General features: G+C 49.1%; 1 protein-coding gene across 1 annotated transcript in view; it reads right to left on the minus strand.

Annotated features, from left to right (window-relative positions):
• MFSD4A (major facilitator superfamily domain containing 4A) overlaps positions 1-12,252 on the minus strand; it is a gene marked incomplete at its 5' end in the record, with an annotated part of 33,817 nt that extends 21,565 nt beyond the window's left edge. Inside the window, 3 exons of the mRNA XM_080917829.1 lie at positions 2,443-2,694; positions 3,654-3,852; positions 12,023-12,252. Of these exons, the coding sequence (XP_080773955.1) occupies positions 2,443-2,694; positions 3,654-3,852; positions 12,023-12,252 (681 nt within the window). The remainder of the gene's footprint in view (positions 1-2,442; positions 2,695-3,653; positions 3,853-12,022) is intronic.
• Between the last annotated feature and the right edge of the window lie 11,905 nt (positions 12,253-24,157).

The following is a 24,157-nucleotide window of genomic DNA, read 5'->3' on the forward strand; positions in this document are numbered from 1 at the left end:
CAAGTCGAACTGCTGTCCTTCCTGCTTGTAACCTGCCTCCTTTGCTTAAGAAGGAGCAGAAGACCAGTGAGCCACCAGAAAGTTCCGGAAGTACTCAAGTGTAGCCATAAATGGGCCAGGCAGGAATGGAAGCCAAGCAGATACCTAACCTGGCAGTGCACTGCTCTTAGGGAACCCCTGGGAACCCCTAAGAAAAGTGCTCCCCCCAGCCTGATAGCAGAAAGTCAACCAACCCCACACTGACATCTCTCTGTGGTGAGCATAGGAGAGCGCCCTTCCCACATGGAAAGCCAGTCAAGGTCACGGTTAGGTACAGTGCCACATACCTGGAGTCTCAGCTACTCAAAAGACAAAAGCATAAGATCAGCCTGAGGAACACAGTGTGGCCCCATCTCACAGTTTACAGCCACTGAGACAAATTCAAAGGGCCCGTGGTAGCTGTAATGCCACACATGGACTCCTGTATGGCAAGAGACCTGTGTCTCTTTACTGGGGGAGTCTAAGTTGTTGGCGAAGACTCAGCCCTTCCTCTAGTAACTGGGGGAACGGGAAGTAAGTACACATAGAGGCTTCAGCTACAGAAAGCCTGAGGGAAGGCGAAGGGGAAGAAGCTAGACTGGAGGTCTGGCCCTTTTCAGGGAGGCGGGTGAAGGGAAAGGCTTCACAACAGGTGGGCTGGCATGCTGGCAGGAGCACCCAGCTTTTATAGGAATCCCATTCAGGGACACCTGTGTCACTCTGAAAGCCAGCCAGTGGCAGGTAGGTTTGTATGTGTGTGACCATGAGGAAGTGAGTACACTCACTGCTGTGTTCCTTCAATGGGCTACTTATGTTCGGGCACAAACAAATAGGGCAAGTCCCTCATAGCAAGCAGTCTGTACCTTCGTGGGGAGAACAGCCCCTGGGCCTGTGCAGGGCTTCCTGCATGTGGAGCCCTAGCATTAAAGCTGTTCAGCTTCCCTTAGCAAGAACTCCACAGAGGACACAGGTTCAAAGCTGCCTCGATCCAAAATGGTGATCACCGCCATGAAAGGGCCAGAGGAAAAAGAAAGCAAAATCTTGCTGAGGGTCCCACTGTTTTCCCAGCCCAGGGAAAGGGAATATATTTAGGAACAGGCAGGGCTGTGGGGCTGGAGGTAGAGGGCCTATGATGAGACTTGGCCTCTCTCTCCATCCCTATCAGGACCTTAGGGAGGTGTGCAACCCTCAGCATGCCCGGGACAACTACAGAGGGGGCTTAGGGTCCTTTCAGTACTGTATGTATCATTTTGAGACACCACAGTAGCCAACTGCCTCTAGAGGACTAGGTAGGCCTATTGCAGAGAGGCCCTGGGCCAAAGTAACAAGCTCTACACAGCCCCTCTGTCCCATAGCTAGGCTGCTAGCCACCTGCAATATCCTCACTTCCAGCCCCTGATGGGCCAAAGCCAAGAGGAGGTTCAGATGGTCTGAGCTTTTACTTCCAAACCTGGTGGCTAGGGGGTACCCAGACTCCCCTCTGCTTCACCTAGGTTAACATGGGATTCTCTTGAGTTACAGAGGCCCTGGAGGTTTCTAGGTAGAAGCTAGAGTCAATGCTGACAAGGGGGGCCTGAGGGTCTAAATTGGTCAGAGCCAGTGGTCTCTGTGCTGTTTAGCTTCTTGTTGACTTGACACAAACTGGTGTCACCTGGAAACAGAGAACCCAAACTAACATAATGCCCCCGTGAGACTGGCCTGAGGGCGTGTCTGTAGGGCACTTTCTGGATTGATGGTTAGTGTGAGTAGTGTCACCCACAAGTAGTGGATGTAGACCACAGGTAGAACAGGTAGTCCGGGCTATTTAAGAAAGCAAGCTAGATAAGCCACAGGGATCGAGGTGGTTAGTGATGGCTCCTGGCCTTGGTTCCTGCCCTGGCTTCCCTCAGTGATGGATTCTAAAGTGCAAGCTGGAATAAACCTTTTCTCCCCCAAGTTGTTTTGAGTGAGTGTTTTATCATAGTTACAGCCCCAAACTAGGACAGTCTCTCTGCCCTTTCTACCAGAGCTGACAGGCTTATCCTTCCAAGGAAGCAGGAACCCAAGGAGCAGGGTTCACTCTTGAGCCCACTCATCCCCATCAGCAATGAAGGATACCAGAGAAGAAGCCGCTACCTGCCTTGGCTTCTTGGCCATGGAGGAAAGGGTCTGTTTTTCCACAAGGCCTCAGAGAACTTGGAAGCTGACTCTGGTTTTCACTGTGTAAATATGGCTACCGCCTTTGTTTCTTGAGAAGTGCCAACACAGAGTCATGGTGAGAGACTTTTGAGATGATCCCTACGGGCCATTTCTCCCTCCTGCCTGCACACAGTGGACCCTGGCATATTCCTTGGGTCTAAAGATTCTGTGCTATTGAGAAGAACTGTGTGGCACGAACTACCCCTTCCCCAGCTCCCTGCCCCACCTGCAACCAATGAGACTCACATTGATGAGAGCCATGATCCAGAAGGCATAGGACACGTGGTTCTCGATCACATCCTTGGGTGGCGGCCTGGGGATCGTCTGGTTTATCCAAGGCTGGGCTGCTGTGGGATGTTGGCTTGGGACCCGGGATACATGGCTTCTGGGGGTGGCATTGGCTGTGTTATTAGCAGGAAAGCAGTTGGCCTCTGACAGGAAGGGATCGGCGATCAGGGGGCTCAGTAGAGCACCAAGGCCCACGAAGAAATGAAGGACCTGGGGGGGGGGGTGAACACCATTCAGCCTGACTCAGGACTTGCATCCAGAGGGTACCACCTCCCCTCACCTTCACCTTATGTTCCATCCAGGGGTCCCCTCCCTGGGCCTAGAGTTAGGAAGAATACTCGGGAAGCAGGAGAAAAAGAAAGAATGCCAAGGAAAGCTCTCTCTCACCACCCTTGATGCCTGGGATAACCGAAATAATCGTGATCACCCCTGCCCTTTATTTCCCCAACCTCAGTTCCCACTGATGCTGTCTCCCATCATGGTGGTCAGTTTCATCATCTTGATTGGATTAAGAAACACCTAGGGCACCAAGAAAGCACCTCTCTGGGTGTGTCTGTAAGGGCATTTCTATAGAAGCTTAACCAATGAGGGAAGACCCAGCTGGACTATGGGTGGTACCATCCTATCAGCTGAGGTCTAAGACTGAGTTAAAAAAGAAAAAATAAAAATAAACCCCCCCCCCAAAAAAAACAAAAACAAAAACAAAAACAAACCCAAAAAACTAACAGCCAGGCAAACCTTGGCATTCCTCTATTTCCTGGTAGGTGCCCAGGACTGAGCCATCCATGTCACCATTCCTTCCCCATCATTATGGACTGCATTTCCCTGAATTCCAAGCCAAAATAAACTCTCCTCCGTTAACTCGCTTTGTGAAGCACCTGGTAACATACACTACATGACTAGAAGGAAAGAGAAGAAGCAAAAGATGGGAGGACAGACAGCCCACAGCCCCACTGTCTTTCCTGGTTAGGGAACTTTGTTAACACCGGGGTTCCTGGGAGAGGCGACACAGGCAGAGATCACCCCTGGAGAGATGAGGAAACCCAAACCCAGGCATTGAGTTACTGATAGTGTACAGCCCAGCTAGTAAGTGATCAGGACAGGCTGGGGAGGGCCTGGGGAGCTCCCTGCACTTGGCCCACTACCCAGCCTCCCGCTGTGCGGCTCACCTGAAGGAAGAAGGCTGAGTCCTTCTGGTATATCCTCACCAACTGCATGTTGGCCACGGTGTCGATGCAGCCCATGGCTAGGCCTGCCAGCGCTATGACCGAGGCCAATACCTTCACGTCATGGCAGAAGGGGATGACAGCAAATACCAGGGAGATGACCAGGGTAGAGGTGAAGAGAGCCCATAGCGACTGGGCCAGGCTGGGCAGGAAAGAGCTGGAGTTAGCAGAGGAGCCCAGAGCCTTCCTGGAAGGCCTCTCCTCCTTGCCATTGCTTTGCTCCCAGCAGAAGGGGAACTGACTGCTCATGAGCCGTGGGTTGTGGAGGAGTAGGCTCTGGTCCTAAGTACCGAGATGTCTTCTCACGGCTGCCATGAGTACACTAAATGTCATACTGGTGCTCACAGAGGCCAACTAGCCGGTTGTGTTGTTTGAAACCTTATTCTCTCTCTAAGCAATTGTATGCAATTATATTCCTGTCCCTCTTGGGAAGGCTATTTTGAGCACCTCAAGGGAACAGTGCCATCCATCTGCAAATAAAGGTTGGGGACCGAGGATGAGCCCAAGCCTGGAAGTTCTTAGCTGGGTAAGAGTAGGGCGTCAGGTAAGCCATATGTGCCCTTCACACAGGGACTGACAAGAGTTGTGCTCCCAGGCAAGACCAGGCTGCCAGGACCAAAGCCACAGCCCAGAATTTGTTTAATTTAGTGACTCCTCTTTAAGGATAGAAGTTGGGGGCTATTCTTGCTAAGACCAGTCTGAGCAGTTCCCAGTTTAGACTGACATCAGAACAGCCTTCCCCAGGCATGCCGAGGACTGTCCCCATGAGAGGTTGATATCAAGGTCCTGTTGGCAGGGAATCCTGCCTGATGCCAAGTGCTCAGAGAAATCTAAGACTAGAGGATGTAAGACTTTCATGTTTTAGGACCAGTCTACAGACTAACGTACTGTGTCGGGGGCAGAATTGGGCAGCAAGAAGGTTCTGGAGGTTGTAGAAGAACATCTTCGGGTTATGGAAAGGGAGAGGTGGGGCAAGCAGACCTCTGATGTTCCAGAACACTGGAAGGGAAGGGGGGCAGTCCCCAGAGATGTAGCAGGCTGTCTTTTGTCAGCACTACTCTGATCTCCTTGGCACACTGCCATCCCAACTCCTGGTATCTGATTAAAGCCTTTATCAGAAGAGTTCTGTTGATAACAATAGTTATTTTTCTCATTCCCAGACCACTCTTTTGGGGGAGATTACTGCTCATGACCCCTGGCTGCTGTTACCTCTTGGAACCTGGGGGTAGACTTGCTTCAAGGCCTGGCTTATTAGGATGGAGGGCAAGCAGCTGCAATTTGGGTGGTCTGTTCACTGGAACAGACTTGCAAGGGAGGCTTGCAGCTCTCCCTTGGGTCCTGCTCTGACAGTTCCCAGCCTTACTGCCGAGCTGTCTTACTGCGGTGCTTGCTTGTATTTCTGCTTCCTGCTTTGTGGCACCACGTTTGATTTGCCCCTTCCTCTGGACCCAGGATAGAAGGGATACTGGTGAAAATGGTAGGCCTCTCTTTTCAACTCCCTCTGTCTCCTCCCCCAGCTACTTCCCTAGTATAAGACAGATAGGCAACCTCTTGAGGACCAAACTCAGGGATGGTGCAAGGTACTTTTCTGTGTACCTTCAGCAACCCACTACCACCACCTCCCTCTCTGAGTCAAGCATAAAGGCTCTCTGGGGCACTAATACATTACATAACCCATTATCCACAGAAGAAACCAAACAACTGAGCCAGAGGTGGGAGAGAAGCTCAGTGGGAGACTGTGTGCCTTGCGTGTGTCTAGCGGGCACTCTGGGGCTGGGGACTGTGTGAAAGTGGTTCAATGTCAAACTCAGGCTTCAAGCAAAATCCTGAGGGATGGGACCTAAGATCGGTGAATGTGTGACAGGAAGAAACCACGGGAGGTAGGGGAAGGGAAGGACAGGTAATGCCTGTGTTACTGTGTGCGTGGAAGCCACTGGAGTTTGTTCGGTGCCATAGACTCAGTATATCTGAGCATACTGTGTGGTGGACTTAAAGCTTGTGGCCATTTGACCCATGAGTGAACCCATGCTAGGAGGAAACAGACATGGAAAATCCCTTCCCAGTGTCTCCTGCCAGGACTTGGGCTATGACTGGAGTCTATCTAGGCTTGCAGCTCGAGGCTGGAAGGCTGACCCCACATTTGTTCTGGGTTCTTGGGCCAAAAAGTAGGCCAGCAGCTCACTCTTCCAGGTGCTGCAGGGCTGGGGGTGGACTTTCCAGAAATCCTTCAGCACTAAAGCATATCCATTGCCTATAGTAAATGGCTGAAGTACTAGCCCCTTCCAGGAACATGGGTCACACTAAGGATTACAGAGTAATCTCGTTAAAATGGCTTGACATCAAGGATGCGGTGGAGTGTGAGGTCAAAATGCTGGGTTCAAGGCTCAGCTCTGCTACTGCCCGGTGGTGCGACCTATGGCAAGCCACCAGCCTTAGTCTTCTCCACTCTGACTGGGGATAGCCAGTCTTCCTTCCCAGGCAACTCCTCTCCAGTGCTCTTCCTTCCTAGCAGCCCTGGTGTCTTTAAAGTCAGTGCAGGATCCAGGATATGTACCAGCAAGAAGAGGACACAGACCAGTGCCAACTCCAGGCTTCTTCCCGCCTATCTGGGTTCCTGCTGCCATACGCTGAGAGTGATCCCTGGAGTGACCCAGGAATATACTAGGAACCGTCCTCCTTCCTGGTCCCACCCAGTGGCACAGCGTGAGCAGCAGGTAGGACCTGAGAAATCTTCTCGCTTTAAAGACCAGGAAACTGGGGTCTAGATGGAAAGGGAGTGGTATACAACTGCGCCCAGGGGAGGCAGAGAACTGTAGGGTGCCACTGGCCAGTCCTCCGCTGGAACTCAGATGTGAATTTGGGTCAGTTAGAGGCATCTCTTTCCTCCAAGGCTTAAGAAACTCGCCAGCAGGCCTGATAACTGGTCAAGTTACTGATTAATGACTTCACTCAGAGTTATAAATGTGAGCGCTGAGGAGGGACCCGCGTCCTCCCTCCGGCTGGCTGTGACTACGGTGGCACTGCCTGTTGAGCCACTTCAGCTGTGTGACCTTGAGAAGGCTGCTAACACCCTCTCAGCAACGGTTGCCAGGTACACATGTGACCACCTTGGGGTGTCCCTGCCTTGGGCACCTGTTCTTGGTTTCCTGGTACCGTGGAAAGAGGCAGGGCTGTATGGCTCCATACTGGCAGAGCCTGCTCCTGCCCTCTGCCACATGATGGGGAAGAATGCTGTTAAGCCCCAGCTCCACACTGCCTGGGTCTGGGATCCACACATTCTCCTCAGGAACCCCCTCTCCATGACAGGATGACAGGTCACCTTTCTCATGGAAAGGGCTGGAGGAGGGAACAGAGGAAGTCACAGTGGGCTACCTGTCAACCTCAAGAGGACAGAGAGCCTATGCTTCCAGGAGCTAGGATCAGTGAGCAATTTTCTTTCAGCCAATGGGGGTGGGGGCAAGGAAGGTTCCCTATAACTCAGTCACCTCAAGCCTCCACACCAAAGCTTAGGCCTGTTTATGGTCCCATGTTGAGGAGGCAGGTCTACTTGTTTGAGACTCAGGCTACAGCTGCACCTTCCTCAATGGCTCACTGGGTGCTGGGAATGTGAGAGTACCATACACCCAACCTTTAAGCCTGTCTGCCTAGAACACCTCTCCCCCACTTCCTGACATGCCTGACCTGTTCCTCAGGAGCCAGTTCCTAATGTCACCTCCCCAAAGTGACCTACCCAGAACACCTAGAGCAGCCATAACTCAGCTCTGGCCCTCTCTGTCCCTACCCTGTTTCACCATCACACACTGCTCCCCATTCTGGACCTTGTACAGAGTCCTTGTCCCTAAACCAACATTTGTTGAATGAATAAACTAATTCATGAGATGAGTTCTGAGATGTTTCCAATTAAAACTTTGATATGTGGTTTCTATACTATCAAATCCAACTACTTACGTATACAACTCAGTTTCCTTTTTCCTAATGTGAGTTGTGAGCCCATTACTGCAGTTTAAGTTTTGAGGCTTGTTTATTTGTTTTTGTGACATAGAGCCTCATTATATAGTCAAGGATTGTCTGGAACTCACAAGCCTCTTGCTTCAATAGCTCCCGTCATGCCACCCTACCAAGTATGGGTTCATGAGCATGTATTGCTGTGTCCAGCTTAAATTTAAAGTATTTCTGTCACCTCAGAGAGAAACCCTATATCCATCAGCAGCCACCCCTGTCTGCCTCTTCTTACTACTTACTACGAATCTTTTTTTTTTTTTTTTTTTTTTCCACTCCAGATCTTGTGTACTGAGCTGCTCATGTGAACAGTCCCATGCCCTGTGTGGTCTTTCATTACCGGCTGGTTCCTGCCCAGCACTTTGGCTGAATGAGACACCCTGTAAGAATGACTCCATAGGCTGCCTGTCCCTTTATTCATGCCACATTTTATTTACCTGGCCACCTGCTTATGAAAGTATACCTTCTTTCCACTTACTTATTATGAACAATGTTGCTGTGGACATCCATGAACACATTTTCGTGTGTGTGTGTGTGTGTGTGTGTGTGTGTGTGTGTGTGTACAAATGGTTTTACTTCCCTTGGGCATGTTCTGTAGAGTGCAAATTTCTGGGGACAAGTTCTCAGTTAGGCCAGGCTGGCCTCAAGCTCCTTATGTAGGGGAGGATAACTCTGAATTCTTGATCCTCCCATCTCTATCTCCCAAGGACTGGGATTACAGGCATACACCACTACGCCTGGTTTGAGATGTTTTTAAATAAGAACCTGTCTAGTGCTGAATTTCCTTTAGGACTCTGGCACATATAACATGTTTCTAACATGGTTCGTAGCATACTGAAAGATGGACAAGCTGATGAAGGGACAAACAGAGGCTGTCTAGAAATGAGGCCCATCAGAGCCCAGTCCGGGGAGGAGAACTGTCAGTCCTGTGTTCCGAGGACTGCAAGGGCCCAGTGCCTTGAGATGCAATGAGATTCACATGGACTTCAGAGCTGGCTGTGAGGAAGGGCTTGAAGACTGGGTTTGCTACAAAGGGCTGGCAGGGGAGGCATTCTTAGGTGAGTCCAAGCAGCAGGGGATTAGAAGATAAGGAATTCGACTTAAAAGACTAGATAAGGGTGGTGCCAATTAGCAAATGTTGACATCAAGAAGCCCAAAACCACTTAGTACAAGGGGAGAAGCTATGGGGAGGATGGAAGTCTTTGGAGAAGATCTCAAACCATGTATCTACCGATGTCCCTGAGATAAGGGGGTTTCCCAACAGCCCTGGGTGGCTAGACAGGTCCCACAAGACCAGGAAAAAAAACAAACAACAAAACCCCTAACCTTTTGTCTAAATACCCGTTACCTCTTTTGTAAACCAGAAGCCTAACCACCCTGCCAACCAAGTGGCTTTCTAAGTCTCTTCTCTAGATTTCCTCTTTGTGCTCAACAGGATTTTTTTAGAGGGAGGCTCTAGTTCAGGTTCTGACTGCTCTTCCTCCTGCTGGGCCTGCAGATGGCCTGCTTTAGAGATCAAGGTCTTTGTCTCTGCTAGGTGCAGGGAAGGAAGACTGGTGTTGCCCTGAGGATCTACTCCAATACCTGCCCCCATGGAGGTGTCTAGAAGGCTCTAGAGCTCTCAGATTAGGCTAAGCAGTAGATAGTGCTTAAGCAGAACTCCAAAGAAAGGCACTCTGGTGTGTCACTCCCACACCTTCTCTATCCAGCTGGTCCTTGAGATTTGTTAAGGCAATCCCTTTTCCCAGTGCCAGCCTGGCACACTGACTGGTAATCACTTAAGCTGAAAAGCACTTCCTTACAGGGACATTAGCATTTCAACAGAGTTCAACAGAGGCAGGTGAGGCTGTGCTACAGTAGTTTAGAGGCCCATCTTCTCTTCACTTTGGGGGTTGGGATGGGGAGACTGCCTAGAGCTAACCAGGTGGGTGATGTCCTTGCTAACACTTAGGGTCTTCTCCCTCTTTCCCACCAGAACCCTACTTCGCTCTTTATCAAACAAAACAGTTCTTGGTGACATTTTGTCTTGAAGCTGTGAGCTCTAGAGCTCAGAATTTAAATTTGAGTTCTACCCAGCTCTGGAACATCCCAACAGGAGGTCAGGGGGCTCACATTGCTTTCCCAGAAACTGCTAGAGTTCAGGAATACTCGGCCCATGAAGACCCACAGGATATCCATCTCTTGCGTGAAGCTCAACTATAGAGCAGCCGCTGACACACATAAGGCACAAGCCACTGCCAACGCATCTGGGATGCTAGTCAAATGCCCACGTTCAAACCCTGGAACGATGTAATATCCGACAAAGTGACTCTCCCTCCTCCTTTATGACTATTTTGGGAGGAGGGGCTGGGGGTGTGCTTGAGACAGAGTATTGCTATGTAGCCCAGGCTGGCTTCCAACTCAAGATTTTCTTGATTCAGCCTCCAGAGAGTTGGGATTAGCAACCCTAGCTAAATCTCTTAACCCTTCTCTGTCTCCACTTCCTCCTGTGTAAAATGGAGATAACAATGTTACTTTGCAGGGCTGTGGTAAAATCCACATGGGTTGATATAAGAGGTTTTGCACAGTGGTACTATTGTTGACATTGTTGTGATTTCCTGCTGCAGGATTCTCTCCCCCTCCCTCCCTCCCTCCTTCCCTCCCTCCCTCTCTCTCTCTCTCTCTCTCTCTCTCTCTCTCTCTCTCTCTCTCTCTCTCTCTTTCTCTCTCTCTCTTGTTCAGAGCCTTGGTGGCTAAGAGATCAAGAAGGTGGACCAAAGCCAGGGAGAGATGGCCCAGTATATCTCTTCCCATTTCAGTAAAGTGGGCTTGACAACCTGTCCCTTAGAATGAGCCTCCTTCTCGTTCCTGTTTGAGTTACATATGTTTCTAAAACATTCTAGGAGCACATCTGTGAGGGCTGGGAGTGTGGTCCAGCAGTGGAGAGCTTGCCTGGCACGAAAGCTTACCTGGGTTCCATGCCCAGCACCCCCAAGCAATAACAACAGAGCCCCCTCCTTTTGACATTCAGAGATATACCCTCTTCTTCCTTTTCATGAATTTTCCAGCTGAACAGATCTTCAGAATTCCTGCACATCTGATTCTATCCCAAACCCACGAAGTGCTGAGAGGCACAAGGAGACTTGCTTCTGAGAATGCTTGCATGTGCAAGAGAATATGGGGGAAATGAAAATAGTCACTCTCCAATTGCTGAGGTGTGGCAGGCTCTGAATTGCTTAGACTGGGGCCCATCTTACACTGACACCTGTATTGTATCTTCCCATAGCTGCACACCAGGAAGACCGAGCCCCAGAGGCCTTTGGCCCAGAATGGCCACTAAACAAGGTCTTTTACTGTCTGTCTGTCTGTCTGTCTGTCTGTATCTATCTATCTATCTATATCTATATCTATATATAGATATTGCAATAGTTGTCTTCCCAATTGTGGTTTTGTACTCCAGAAAATTGCTCCTTTAGGAAGTAGAACGAGGAACACCACACAGCAGCCTCTGGTGGCAAGACGTTTATTCCTCAGTTCTAGGTCTCAGTTCTAGGACTATTCCTGGCTGCCATACAGAGACTGAAGGCTACTGCCTTTCTAGAAATATCCTAAGAGGGGTTCCTACACCAAGAAAATAGAGCTCTGCATGTCACCCAAAAGGGTGACATTCTGAGTGCCAGGGAGAGACCAGAGCTCTGTCCTGGCAGAGGCCAGGGAGGGGTGACAAGGTGAAGGGATACAGAGTGGAGGATCCTGGGTACCAGAGATGAGGATGGATAAGAGGCTCTACACTTCTCTACCTGGCCCCAGCTTTGTGAATTTCGGGGGCCCAAGGGCTCTGCTTGGGCAGCCGCGTCCTGTCTCCCTTAGGAGACCCCAGGAGCCTCACTACCTAGGTAAAGGGATCAGCTGTGTCAGCTGATGTGGAGCCACTATTAGTGAAGCCACCAAGAGGGTTCCTAGGCCAGCCCTGTCAGTGAGAACTACCCCCTGAGCTGTCACTGCCAACTGTCTTCCCCTCTGTGCCAATTCCACCTCCGGTGCTGGGGCTACAAAAATCTCAGAGGAACAGAGCAATAAGAGTCTTACGCATCTCTGTACATTCCATCACTCCTTGGCTGGTGGGCTCGGTGAGCGAGGGAGAAAGGGTTCCTAGCTCTCTGGGGGTGAGTGAGACAAATACATAGCCCAGATGTCACCTTCAGTCCCGAGAGAGTTTTCCGGGAGAGCTTGTGGTGGGGGAGGGAGGCAGCCCCTGGGCTAAGATCCAGCCCAGTTGGGCAGGTGGTCCCAGCTGCAGGGATGTGGAGGGGCGCGCGGGGCGCGACACTCACGTCCTCTTGAAGACACCCCCGAGGGCGCTGCCCAGCAGGAGGCAGAGCTGCTGCGAGAAGAAGACCCAGGAGATCTGGGGCAGCGAGCTGTGCGTCTGGCAGCGCAGGTCCAGCAGCGTGGGCCCCAGGAAGGCGATGCACAGGCCGAAGCTGAAGAAGACGCTCCAGTAGGTGAGCGTGGGCTGTAGGTTGCGGCGGAGCAGCCCAGACACCCGGCCGTCGCAGCCCATGGCTCGGCCGGTAGCTCGCAGCGAGCCCAGGGCCGAGTGCGGCGACCAACCGGAGGCCGGGCGGGGAGGGGAGGAGAGGAGGGGAGAGCCGAGCGGCTGCCCCGCCCTCGGCTAGCGCGGGGACGCCTGGAGGTCCGGGGCGTCGCGGACGCACGTGTCCCGCCGCGGGGACCGCCCCGCCTCGCTTCACTTTCCCTGGGGCCCCGGGCTGGAACCCACCCGGGAGCGCGACCCGCCAGCTAGTGCCAAAGGCTCCGCGTGCCCTACACTAAAGCAGCCTTTCCGCCTGGGGTGCAGCGGGTGGACTTTGAGGGGCTGCCAGTGTTGCCATCTACCCCTCACCCCCTACCCACTGTGGGAGTAAAAGCAGTCTTACCTGTACATGGTTTTCTTGTGGCTTTCGTTTGAAACCTCAAGGGGCCCAGAACATTTTCATTTGGAAAACAAAAACAAACAAACAAAAAACCCAAACACCCCAGAAACTTGTACATTCGTTTTACTGCTTTTAGGTTCTGGGATTGACCCCAAGGCCTATACCATGCTAGTCTAGTAGTATCCTCAGTCCTAGAAACTTAGGTCTCCATTCTATGCTTGGGGATGGGAGAACATCACCCTAAGCCTGTCTCATAACGGGCAGGCAGTAAGGCCTGGCTCTTTGTAGGACTCTTCTTCCCAGTGCAGTGAAGGAGGGCAGGAACCCCAGGACTCCAAGAGTAATTCTTAGATAATTCTCCAGACAGAGTTTTCTTCCCACTTGAAAAGACCTTGGCAGAGTAGAGGGATTGTTTACACCCTAAGACCCTGATGCCGACCCTGCCTTGCATGTGGTCCTGCTCCTGAGAGAGTTAGGGTGTGGTGCCCAGACCAGAACCTGGAAGCCGAACAAATAAGGCCCTTCAGTGTCTCCTTTGCCAAGCGTCTTAAGAGTAGTAAAAGTTGTGACATCGTGCCCAATTGTATCCAGGGTACCAGGGCTGAAAGGTCACAGAAGTGTTTGGCTGTGTGACCCCCCCCCCATGACAACTTGGCGTGAGGTGGAGATGTGAACTTCTCGGGAAGGTACACCACCTTAAAGTGCTACCCCAAACCTGTTCTAGCCTGTCCTGAAGCATGCATCAGAAGAGAGGTCCAGTTAGTGTCCTCTGGCTCATTATCTCTGTGGGTGATGGCAAGGACTAATTTAATGGCAGGAAGGGTGGGGATTTATAGTACTTGGAATAACGTACAAAGTTATCACCTGAAAAAATTATGATCATTAGGTATTGATTTGAAATTCTAGAGGAATGGCAGCTCAGAGATGGGAAGGGTGACCTGGGGCTCAGACTGACTGACGCGTCTATCAATACTTTGCTTGGCGTTTTGTTTTCGTTTCTTAAAACATTCTTTTAAGGTTTATTTTCTGTATGCTCTGCCCGCCTGTATGTCTGGAGACTGTTGGAGGTCAGGAGAGGGTGTCAGATTATCTGGAACTGGACTTACAAATATATTGATGTGTGTGCTGGGAATCGAACCTGTGTCCCCTGCAAGAGCAACCAGTGCTCTGAATCACCGAGCCATCTCTGCAGCTCCTGCTTGTTTCCCAGTGGCCTGCTCCCATTGTGATTCAGCTGTGGGTAGGATGAGCCTTGCACTAAACTCAATGAAGCGTTCCTCCTTGTAACTGTTCCCCAGAGCCTCACGGAACAGCCTTCCTACCCTGCACCTGTCAGCCCCTCCTCCGACACATGATCTGTGTGCAGGGACTTCACACATACAATCTGGACACAGGGATTTTATGTTTCCAGGTAGAGTGCCTGGAACCTTCGTGGTTTTTCTAGATGATGCATCCCAGTCGCATTGTACCCTATTGCCTGGCTTCTCAGCCACAATGGCTATGATCCTGGTAACAGTGAGGCAGCCCAAGTCTGGTTTGGGGTGTTAAAGATAGTTTATAGTTTGTTCTGAATGGAGATCACTGTTGAGTTTCAGAGACTGACACTTTTGATATATTGCTTTCTGTTGTTTGTTTGCTTGCTTGCTTAGCAAGCTGAGCAGTTTGACCTAAATAAAAACCACTATCTTTAAAATGTTTAAAATAAAGACCTAGTGACCTGTACTTTCCTCTCCACCCCTCCACTCCCTTCCCTTTCCCCTCCTTTCTTCTTTCCAGTTTGTTTGTTTGTTTCCCATTTGGTGCGAAAGCCCAAACACAGGGCATTCATTGTCTGTTCCATGCTACATGCATGTTCTGTCGCTGAGCTAAATTCTCAGCCTTCCCTGAACCCTGCTTTTCCCCTCTATCCTAAGCATGGGAGAGGATTCTGTGGAAATCCCTTAGCAGCAATAAGGCCAGATTACAAAAGCAGCCCAGATTCATCTCTTCATCTCATGAAGGAAGAGCAGGGACCAGAACACACCTGGCTGTACTTCTATGTAAGATAACAACTATCCCCTCATTTGGACTCCGAGACTATCTCCAGAGCCAGTCACTTCCTGACAATCATTTAAAAGGTCTTAAGATTGTGCAAACATATCTTTTCTTTCCTCCTCTAGAGAAAAACAAACACCTATGTCTCCAAGTAACGTTGGTTTGTTTGGGTAGGTAATCACACCCCTGTGATTTCATCCATATGGGGGTTCAACCTTTTATCCTATTTAATGTTCCTCAGTTTATTTTAACAAACTTCCAGAGGATAGAGGGAATCTCCCTTCACCCCTCCATCACCCAGTTAGAAACATCTGTAAAACTTTCCCAGGCTGCACACTTAAGGTGCAGGCATTTTATCGTGTGTAAGTTATCCTGTAATAAAATAGTGATAAAGGAAAATAAGCAAGAATTAGGGAGACACCCCCTGCACCCCAAATTCATACTCAGCTTCCTTACAGTCAGAGGATGTTGGATACTGTACTGTGTGGGGCTTTGGTTGGAAACATCAGATGAGGAGAAAGGGGCAGCCATGTGGTAGACTCTGGATAACTTGAAAAGCCAGAGGGAGCTTCTGCCTGGGAAGATGATCCAGAACATGTGATGTGGGAAGCAGATCTCGAAGATGAGAGGTGCACAGGAAGGTCAAACCCATCCTCTATCCTTCATGGCTTCTGTCTCCCAGCTTCACACATTCTCCACTTCCTCTTGACGAACTCAAGGTCAGAAACTGTACAAGCCAGATGGCTTTATTTGGGGAAGGCCTAAGAACTTCAGCTGGGGAAAACTCAAATCAGTCTGTTATGAGTGAGTGCCCCCAACAAGATCCAGCATACAGACCTGAAGAACAAGGGGGCCCACAATTACATGGGAGAGGAGGGTGACTCTCAGAAAGACAAGCTTCTCACCTTCCAGGCTACTGGGCTGAACACTTGGTTGAGCCATTTACAAGTATAAAGTTTGTTAGTCATTTGTGAGATTGTTGCAGCTGCTGTATCCAATAAAAGACATTAATACTTTCTGAGGTCTTGGCCCGGCTCAAGGTTCTCATTCACATGTTATTTTCATGGCCAGTTTAAGAATTTGACCTCCCTAGCCAGAAGGCTACATGCCAGCACTTGAGAGGAAGAGGGAGGAGCTCCAGGTCACCCCAGCTATATAGTGAGTTGGCTATGCTACATGAAACCCTACCTAAAAAAAATAAGCAATAAATTTCAGTGCAGCAGCCTAATGTTTGCATAGATCGGTATTTCCTTAAAGTCCCCTCAACTGCATTTTATTTTTTATTTACCTTTGTTTTTTTTTTTTGAGACAGGATTTCTCTGTGCAGCCCTGGCTGGCCTAGAACTCTCTCTGTAGACCAAGCTGGCCTCCAACTCAGAGATCCTCCTGCCTCGAGGCTTCTCAGGAGCTAGAATCAAAGACGTGTGCCACCACACCCAGTTTACAGTTCCAATTTTATTTTAAAAATCTCAGAAGTTAGTTTTTATGAGGAAGGGGGGTTCACAAGGTCTTAATGGTTGCTGGAGGAGGAAGAAGAAAGGGGTCTGTGGGAGTGGGAGGAGGACAAGAGAGGATAACAAGGAGGCTGAATATGATCACAGCACATCACGTACAGATGTAAAAATGTGACCATGAAGCCCATTATTGAATATAACTAATGTATGATAATACTCTTTTTTTTTTCAAAAAGGAGATAATAAATGTTTTAGTCTGTAATGGTTAATTAGGATGTCAAGGTATGCCCATCTTGTGCATTCAAATAGAAACTGTGGGCTGGAGAGAGTGGTTGGGATCTCTGGCTACTCTTCCAGAGGACCTAGGGTTTGTTTTCAAGCAGCCACATGACAGCTCACCACCATCTGTGACCAGACTCTCTCTCTTCTGGCCTCAGCAGGCAATGAACACACAAGCGTTGTGCAGACATATATACAGGCAAAAATCCATACACGTAAAATATAAATTAACCTGGGTGTGATGGTTTATGCCTTTTAATTCCACCACGGGGAGGCAGAGGTAGGGGATCCTGTGAGTTCAAGACCAGCTTGGTCTACAGAGTGAGTTCCAGGAGAGCCAGGGCTGTTTTCAGAGAAACTTTGTTTTGAAAAACCAAATATTTTTTTAAAAGTCTTTTACAAAAGAAACAAACTGAGGAGCTGGAGAGATGGCTCAGTGGGTAAAGGAAGTTGCTGCCAAGCCGACAACTAAATTTGATTTCTGGGACCCATGTGGTGGGAGAAGAGGACCGACTCCCTTAAGTGGCACATATGTGACCATACTCCCCAACACACTAACATAAATACATAAAATGTGAAAATTCAATAGAAACAATCAAATACGACCACCCTTCCCCCAGCTCCACCAAAGCTAGTCTCATGGTAATTTCGACTTCAGACTCCTTTGGAGACCTTCCCTAAATAAATTTTGCCCATCTCCCCCTTCACCCTGCACATCTTCTGAGTCAGCTCTCATCCAGGGCTGGTGGTGCCGCTGTCTTCCACCGTGAACACGCAGCTTTCAGCTCTTCAGAACTGCCCCCTGAGTTCTTGGGCTCCAGGGCAGTCACCAGAAGTCCCTGCCTCTACTCTCTGCCTCCCTTTCCAGGATGCCGCGCCTGCCAACAGGTCGGTGAGAACTGGATAAACACCTGCGAGCTGCTATTTGCACAACTTTTTTTTACAACTTTTGGTTTTATATTTCTATGCCTTATCTCTCAACTAAAACAAGTTCTCTAAGAACACAGGCTGTCCCGTGTTTCCTTCTTTTTCTTGTTTTGCTTAAGTCAGGTCTGGGTTGCTTTTGACAGATTTGGCTGCCGTGGAACTCATAGCAATTCTGCTGTTTCAGCATCCCAGGGATGAGGATCAGAAGAACCTGCTACCTACCACATTTCGATTATGCCGTGTATTTAAACATATTGATTGATTTGTGGGGAGGGCTTGTGCATGCCACTGTGGGAAGGCAGGGACAACTCACGAGGATCAATTTTCTTCTTCCACCTCGTGCGCTCCAGGGATGGAACTCAGTTCTTCAGACTTGTCTCAAGCGGCTTTACCCGCTAAGCCATCTCACCAGTTCTGGTGTGTATTTAAATATCGGGGTTCAGGGCTAGGGGCGTAGCTCATTGATAGAGTAGTGCCCAAAGTAGTTAAAGTCTCGGGTTTCATCTGTAGTCTCATGAAAATAGAAAACCTCGCCGACAGGTTTTTTTCTTAAGAATTGGAAGAATTGCCTCCGTCTCTTACAAGCTCTAAGGAGGATTTTGGGGCACCCCTCTCCCCAAAGGTGAAAAACCTGGGAGAAAACACTACACAGGAATGAAGGGGTTCTAGCTTGAAGATCAGCCTGCTCTTTTTCAAAAGCCACGGATTCCGAAGCTCCTCTGACTTTCCTGAGCCCCCTACGTTGCTGGTGGTTATCATCATTCTTGTTCACTAGCTGCTCTTCAAAGAGTTTGGTCCTTTCTGGGTGCCTGGAGTCCCCAGCTCCTCACCACACTGAAACTCTGCACATAACCGGAAGTTCCACCAACCTGCAATCCTTTACACAGGAGTGGGAGGGGTCTGTGGGAGGGGTCGGTGGGAGGGGTCTGTGGGAGGGGTCGGTGGAAGGGGCCGGCGGGAGGGGCCGGTGGGAGGTGGGGTGAAACTGACCATACCCCCTCCACGCTCCTTTATGCTCATCATTGCTTCCAGATTCCTGTGTTTAAATTCACACTGTCCAGCTTGACTTTGTTACTCGTTCTATTAGAACTGAAAGACCTCAGAGTAAAATAGTATACAAGGAGAAAACAGCGATGCCCCCAGCTTGCCACTGGGTTTGGGCCTGTCATTATACCTGGCAGGATCGCCTAAGTGACCCCGAAGCCCTGCAGTCTCAGGCCTGCTTGGAGCAGCACCAAGAAATCTGCAGTTCAAGGTCAGTCAGAGCACTCTGCCATTCCTGTGGCTAACCTGGAGCATGAGGTCATCCCCTCAACACCTTCAGTACAGTCGCCGCCACTGCCACGTCACTGCCAAGCTTTGGTGTGGAGCAAGCTTTGGTGGCTGGGGTGGGGGTGGGGTTGGCACGAGGCAGGTGAAATAGCTTGATGCCAAGAGCAACACCCTTATAGCTGGGCTACCTTTCCACATGTGAATGCCAACAGAGCAGAGGCAGGTGTGTGCACAGAGAGCCTCCTTCAAAAAACATCCCAGTGACGTCCGAGTGTTCAGCCTGCCTGCAAAGGGGAGGGTGTAGTCACCACAGGTGCCAAGGAAGACAGGAGGGGTGGAAAGAGGAGAGATGATTGGGGAAAGACCTTATGAAAAAGGAAAGTACCTTGGATCTGGCATTCCATTGGTGCTTAATATATGTGCTAGGATTAAATCCAGCAGCATCCAGCCCAGCTTGGAGAGTCCAAAGGACTTTTGAAATTGTCTCATGTGATCTCCCATTAGAAAGCAAGAATTCCACCCCGAGCCCTGCAGTCCCGCTTGAACGTGCCCAGGATTGTGGCCAGAGGGGTCTCATTTGCAGGAATGGAGACCCAGTGTCCTAAAATGGGGGGAATTGTGACTCCTACAGAGAGAAAATGTCATCAGCATAGGAACCAGTCCCCATAAATTATTCTTGAGGGGAGGGAATTAAGAAATATTATTTCTTTTGTCATTCATTAGGCAACAGAAATCCTTTCCTGGATGTGAGAAGCCAGTAGCCAGTCTTTCTCGTTTGTGTTTGTCTTCCCCCTACCCCCAACAGGTAGCCGAGGATGACCTTGAACTTCTGACTGTTAGGGGAAGGATGAAGAGAGTGGGGGCATATGGCCCATGGAGGTGCAGTGAGGCCTGGGGGCAAGGGAGATGCCTCTGAGGGGCCCATGTTGGGAATCTCTTTCCCCTGAGGGACCAGCCACACAACGGTATAGTACAGAATAGAGTTTATTCAGGTCATGGGAGAGTTAAGAGGGTGGTAAAGGAAGAGAGAGAGAGGAATAGAGGAGTAGAGGCCGGCCATGAGCACGTGGAGAGAGGGGGGAAGGGAATGGGAATAGGAGGGGTAGGGTTGGGAGAGCAAGAGAGCCAGGAGGCAAGAGAGGCCAAGAGAGAGAGGAGGGGGCAAGCAGCCCCTTTTATAGTGTCAGGTCACTGGGGCAGAGCAAACCTGGCTACTGCCAGGTAATTGAGGGGTGGGGTTTACAGAATTCCAACACTGACCTTCCTGCTTCCACCTCCTGAATGCTAGGATTGCAGGCATGCACCACCAAACCTGGTGTAAACAATGCTGGGGCCTGAACCCTAGGCTTTGTGTGTGGTAGATTAGCACTCTGCCATTAGGGCTATATTCCCAGTAATCTCCAGCAATCCACGACCAATTCAACAACACACAAACAGCCCTCCTGCCTTGGCACACTAAAGATTAGCAAAGCACGTGTGAGACCTAACAGCAAACATACATCTGAAGAATTTGCTAGAAATGCAGACTCTAAGTCTTGCCGAGTTAGAAACAGTATGGTGAGACTCAGGAGCTGTGTCTAAGCGGCCTTGAGAGGCTCGGAGGTGGCTGGGGTTTATAATCAGTGGTCTAGAGCTAGGACGAGAAAGTTTGCTTCCCATTGACTGTTCAACAATGCCCATTGCTATTTGAAAACACTGGATGCTGTTTCTCAGGCAGCTCTTACTTCCTGCAGCCGTTCATTTACTGCAGAGTCCCCACATCATCTGGCCTCCAAGGGGTGCTCTGATGGCCAATGATTTTTAAAACGATGCTTCTAGGGCTCCTAACAACTGTGGTCTCTTTTATTCTGGAAATTCTATGTGTAAGTGGTTTTGTCATTGTCGTTTTTGTTTGGTTTGTTTGTTTGAGCAAGAGGCCCAGTGCTGGGGTTGTGTGTTCTCTGACTGTACAGTGCTGGGGATGGAACCCAAGGCTTCACGCACACTAGGCCAGTATTGACCAGCTAAGGGACATGTCCAGCCCTGGACTTTGGCTTTGTTTGTTTGTTTTTGAGATGAGATTTTGTAAACCAAAACAACCTCAAACCCAAGGTCCTCCTGCTTCAGCCTCCAGAGTATTGGGATTATAGACATATTTCAGCATTGCTACCTTTATTCTGGAAATCCTGATGTGGTGGTTTGAATATGCTTGGCCCAGGCACTACTAGGAAGTGTGGGCTTGTTGGAGGAAGTGTGTCACAGTTGGGGTAGGTTTTGAGAGGCCCTCCTCCTAGCTGCCTGGAATTCAGTCTTCTCCTTGCTGCTTTCAGAACAAGATGCAGAACCCTCAGCTCCTGCACCATACCTGCCTGGATGCTGTCATGTTCCCACATTGATGATAATGGACTGAACCTCTGAACCTGTAAGCCAGTCCCAATTACATGTTTCCTTTAGATGAGTTGCCTTGGTCATGGTGTCTGTTCACAACAGTAAAACCCTAACTAAGACACCTGACAAGCAGTCCTATTCTGTTCTACACACTTGTTCTTATTTTTCTTTTGTTTTTCAAGAGAAGATTTCTCTGTCTAGCCCTGGCCATCCTGGAAGTCATCCTGTATACTAGGCTGGCCTGGAACTCACAGAGATCCACCTGCCTCTGCCTCCCCTGTGCTGGGATTAAAGGTGTGTGGGACCATCACCCAGTGAACCCAGGGTCTTGTGTGTGTTTGGCAAACTCTTTTGCACAGAGTTACACTCCTAAGCTTGTTTACTTTTAAAAGGAAGTTAAATTTGCATACATTTTAATATGAAAGCATTAAAAGAAATGAAATGTTGAATTTTGACATGCATACACATCCCTATGACCTCTGGTCAGCAGATCAAAGTCTAAGATAGTTCTAGTGACTACCCAAGAAGTGTCAGAACACCTGTTCAGTGATGTCTGTGAGACACTGTCTGGTTGCTTTCATTGCCAGACAACAGCCTGTTCTGAGGTGGACCCACCATGTAAAGCAGATCTCTGGGAGTTCAAGGCCAGCCTGGTCTTCAGAATGAGCTCCTCCCTCCTCCCCTCTGTTTTTGATAGACATTCAGACTATTTCCAAATAGAATCTATAACAAAGTCCTGAACACCCATACTTTGTCTTTTGGTGGGTAGTGGCTCTCATTTTTTGAGTGTATGCTCAGGACTGAAGTTGCTAGGTCAGAATACCAGACCTATGCAGATGCCACCATGCCTTGTGAGAGTGGCTGAATTAGTGTGAAGATTGTTCTGTCTTACTATTGTTCCCATAGCCTTCTTAACATTTGTCCTCTGGAGTCATGTCAATGTTAACTATCCTGCTGGGGAACACTGATATCTCAGGACTTCTAATGTTCATTTCCCTTTGTTCTGCATGACTCTGTACATTCTACACTTATTAGCTATTTACATGCCTCTTAGGAGATGCTCCTTAATGATTTCTGCCTACTTTTTCTCTGCATGTGAACAGCCTCAGTTTCTGCGTAACTGTCACATCCATGCCATATGCTGTGATACTTCAGCACATTACAGAGTACTGTGCTCTGTAATGAGCTAGGGTCATCTGGGAAGAGGGAACCTCAGCTGAGAAGATCCCTCCATCAGATTGGTCTGCAGGCAATGTGGGACATTGTCTTGACCAATGAATGACGTGAGAGGGCACAGTCTAAGGCGATAGCACCCCTGGGCAGGTGGTCCTGGACCAAATGCAAAAGCAAGCAGAAGGCTGTGCACAGGGACACATGTCTTTAAACCCAGCATTTAGGATGCAGCAGCGGGCATCTAGAGATGAATTTGAGGCCAGCCTGGTCCAGGCCAGCCATGCAAGCTAAGAAAGCCCAAAGCAGTGTTCTGCACAGCTCTGCTTTGGTTCCCACCTCCACTCCCCTGTGTGAGCCCCATGTCCTTGCTTTCCTTCACAAGGATAAGCTCTCTATTTTGTTCTGTTTTTAAAAAGCTATTTTTGATAGATGCTAACAATCTATTCTCTAAATAGTATCTCCGAGATTGTCTAAATCTATTACAAGTATTATACTACACTGAATTCAAGTCAGCTAACTAAGTATTTGCAGACCAATCGCTATGTTCTTTAGGAAAGAAATGAAAGTACAGGATACAGCCTAGTAAAATATTTTATATTACATTTATTTATTTGTGTGCTGTGGGGGGTGCTGGTGAGCATGTGCTATGGCACACTTGTAGAAACAGCTCCCCACAATCTGCTCCTTCCCTCCAACCCCTCTGAATACTGCCTTTGATACATGAACCTTCATGAAACCCATCTTAACAATGCCTGTCCCTTTGATATCTACTTAGGATTTGGTTTTTGCTATATTGAGTTTTTGATACATTCTTGCGCTGAGCCAGTTTCATGTCTGTTACTGTGACACTACATTCTGGGAAAAAGCAACTCAGGTAAGAAGGGGTGTGGTTGGCTTCTAAGTCCTTGAGTGTAGGGAAGTCAAAGCAGGAGGAACCTGACTTGCACCCTGACAGTTAAGTACAGAGAGAACTAAAGGTATGAATGCTGCTTGCTTGCTTGCTCTTAACTGCCTTCTCCTGCCTAGGGAATGGTGCCACCCAGAATGGTCTGGGCCCTTCTGTATCAATTAACAATGAAGACCGGTCTCCAAAGACATGCCCGCAGACCACCTGCTCTAGATAATGCCTCATTAAGGACCTTGCCAGGTGATTCAAGGTTGTGAAATTGACAGTTAAAACTCACCAGGACACACGAATTACAGATACCTTCTTGTCTGCACAAATAGTATCTCTTCTCAGTGACTCTGGGAGGTAGCAGTTATTATCGATGTTATGGGCAAGGAGAGTGAGGGCCAGAAAGGCTGGGTGTCTTGCTCACAGTTGTGTAGCCAGATGGTACATAATGAAGGGCGTATTTAGCCCAGATCTGCCTCCAGGACCCTGTCTGCCTCACAATCTGCCTCGATTTACAAACCTGCTGTGAGTGGTATCACCTTCTTGCCTTTTCTCTTATAGCCCATGTTTTCAGTCCAAGGACTTGGCCCCTATAGGGTAATGAATGAAATGAGCTTGGGTTTTGGGGACAAACACTTGCTGTGCCTCTGGAGTTTAGTGGCTCTGCTGTGACTGTCGATGTGGGATGAAATGAGTGTATGCAAGGCTTCTCCAGCTGCTGTTCTTACACCCTGCCCAACTCCAGCCTTGTCTAGCTTACGGCTCCTTTCCCCTGCTGGTCAGCAGTCACTGGATTCTAGTTCAGTCATGCAGCTCTGGAGTGGGGTTGATGGAACTGTTACTTATCCAAATTGTGAGGTTTCCACTGCTGTGAAGAGACACCATGACCAAGTAGGTCATGTTCATAGGCTTGTTCAAACACATGAGTCTATATGGGGGCTATGCCTAGCCATACTTAGCATAATGCTCAGACATTTAGTTCAACTTCAAAAGTCTCCATAGTCTATAACAGTCTCAACAATACTAAAAGTTCAAAGTCTCTTTTAGTGTTCATCTAATCACTTAACTGGAATCCCTTATGTACTGGCTGGTTTTGTGTGTCAACTTAACACAAGCTGGAGTTATCACAGA

This window comes from Micromys minutus (assembly GCF_963924665.1).
Source record: "Micromys minutus genome assembly, chromosome: 6".
Classification (NCBI taxonomy): domain Eukaryota; kingdom Metazoa; phylum Chordata; class Mammalia; order Rodentia; family Muridae; genus Micromys; species Micromys minutus.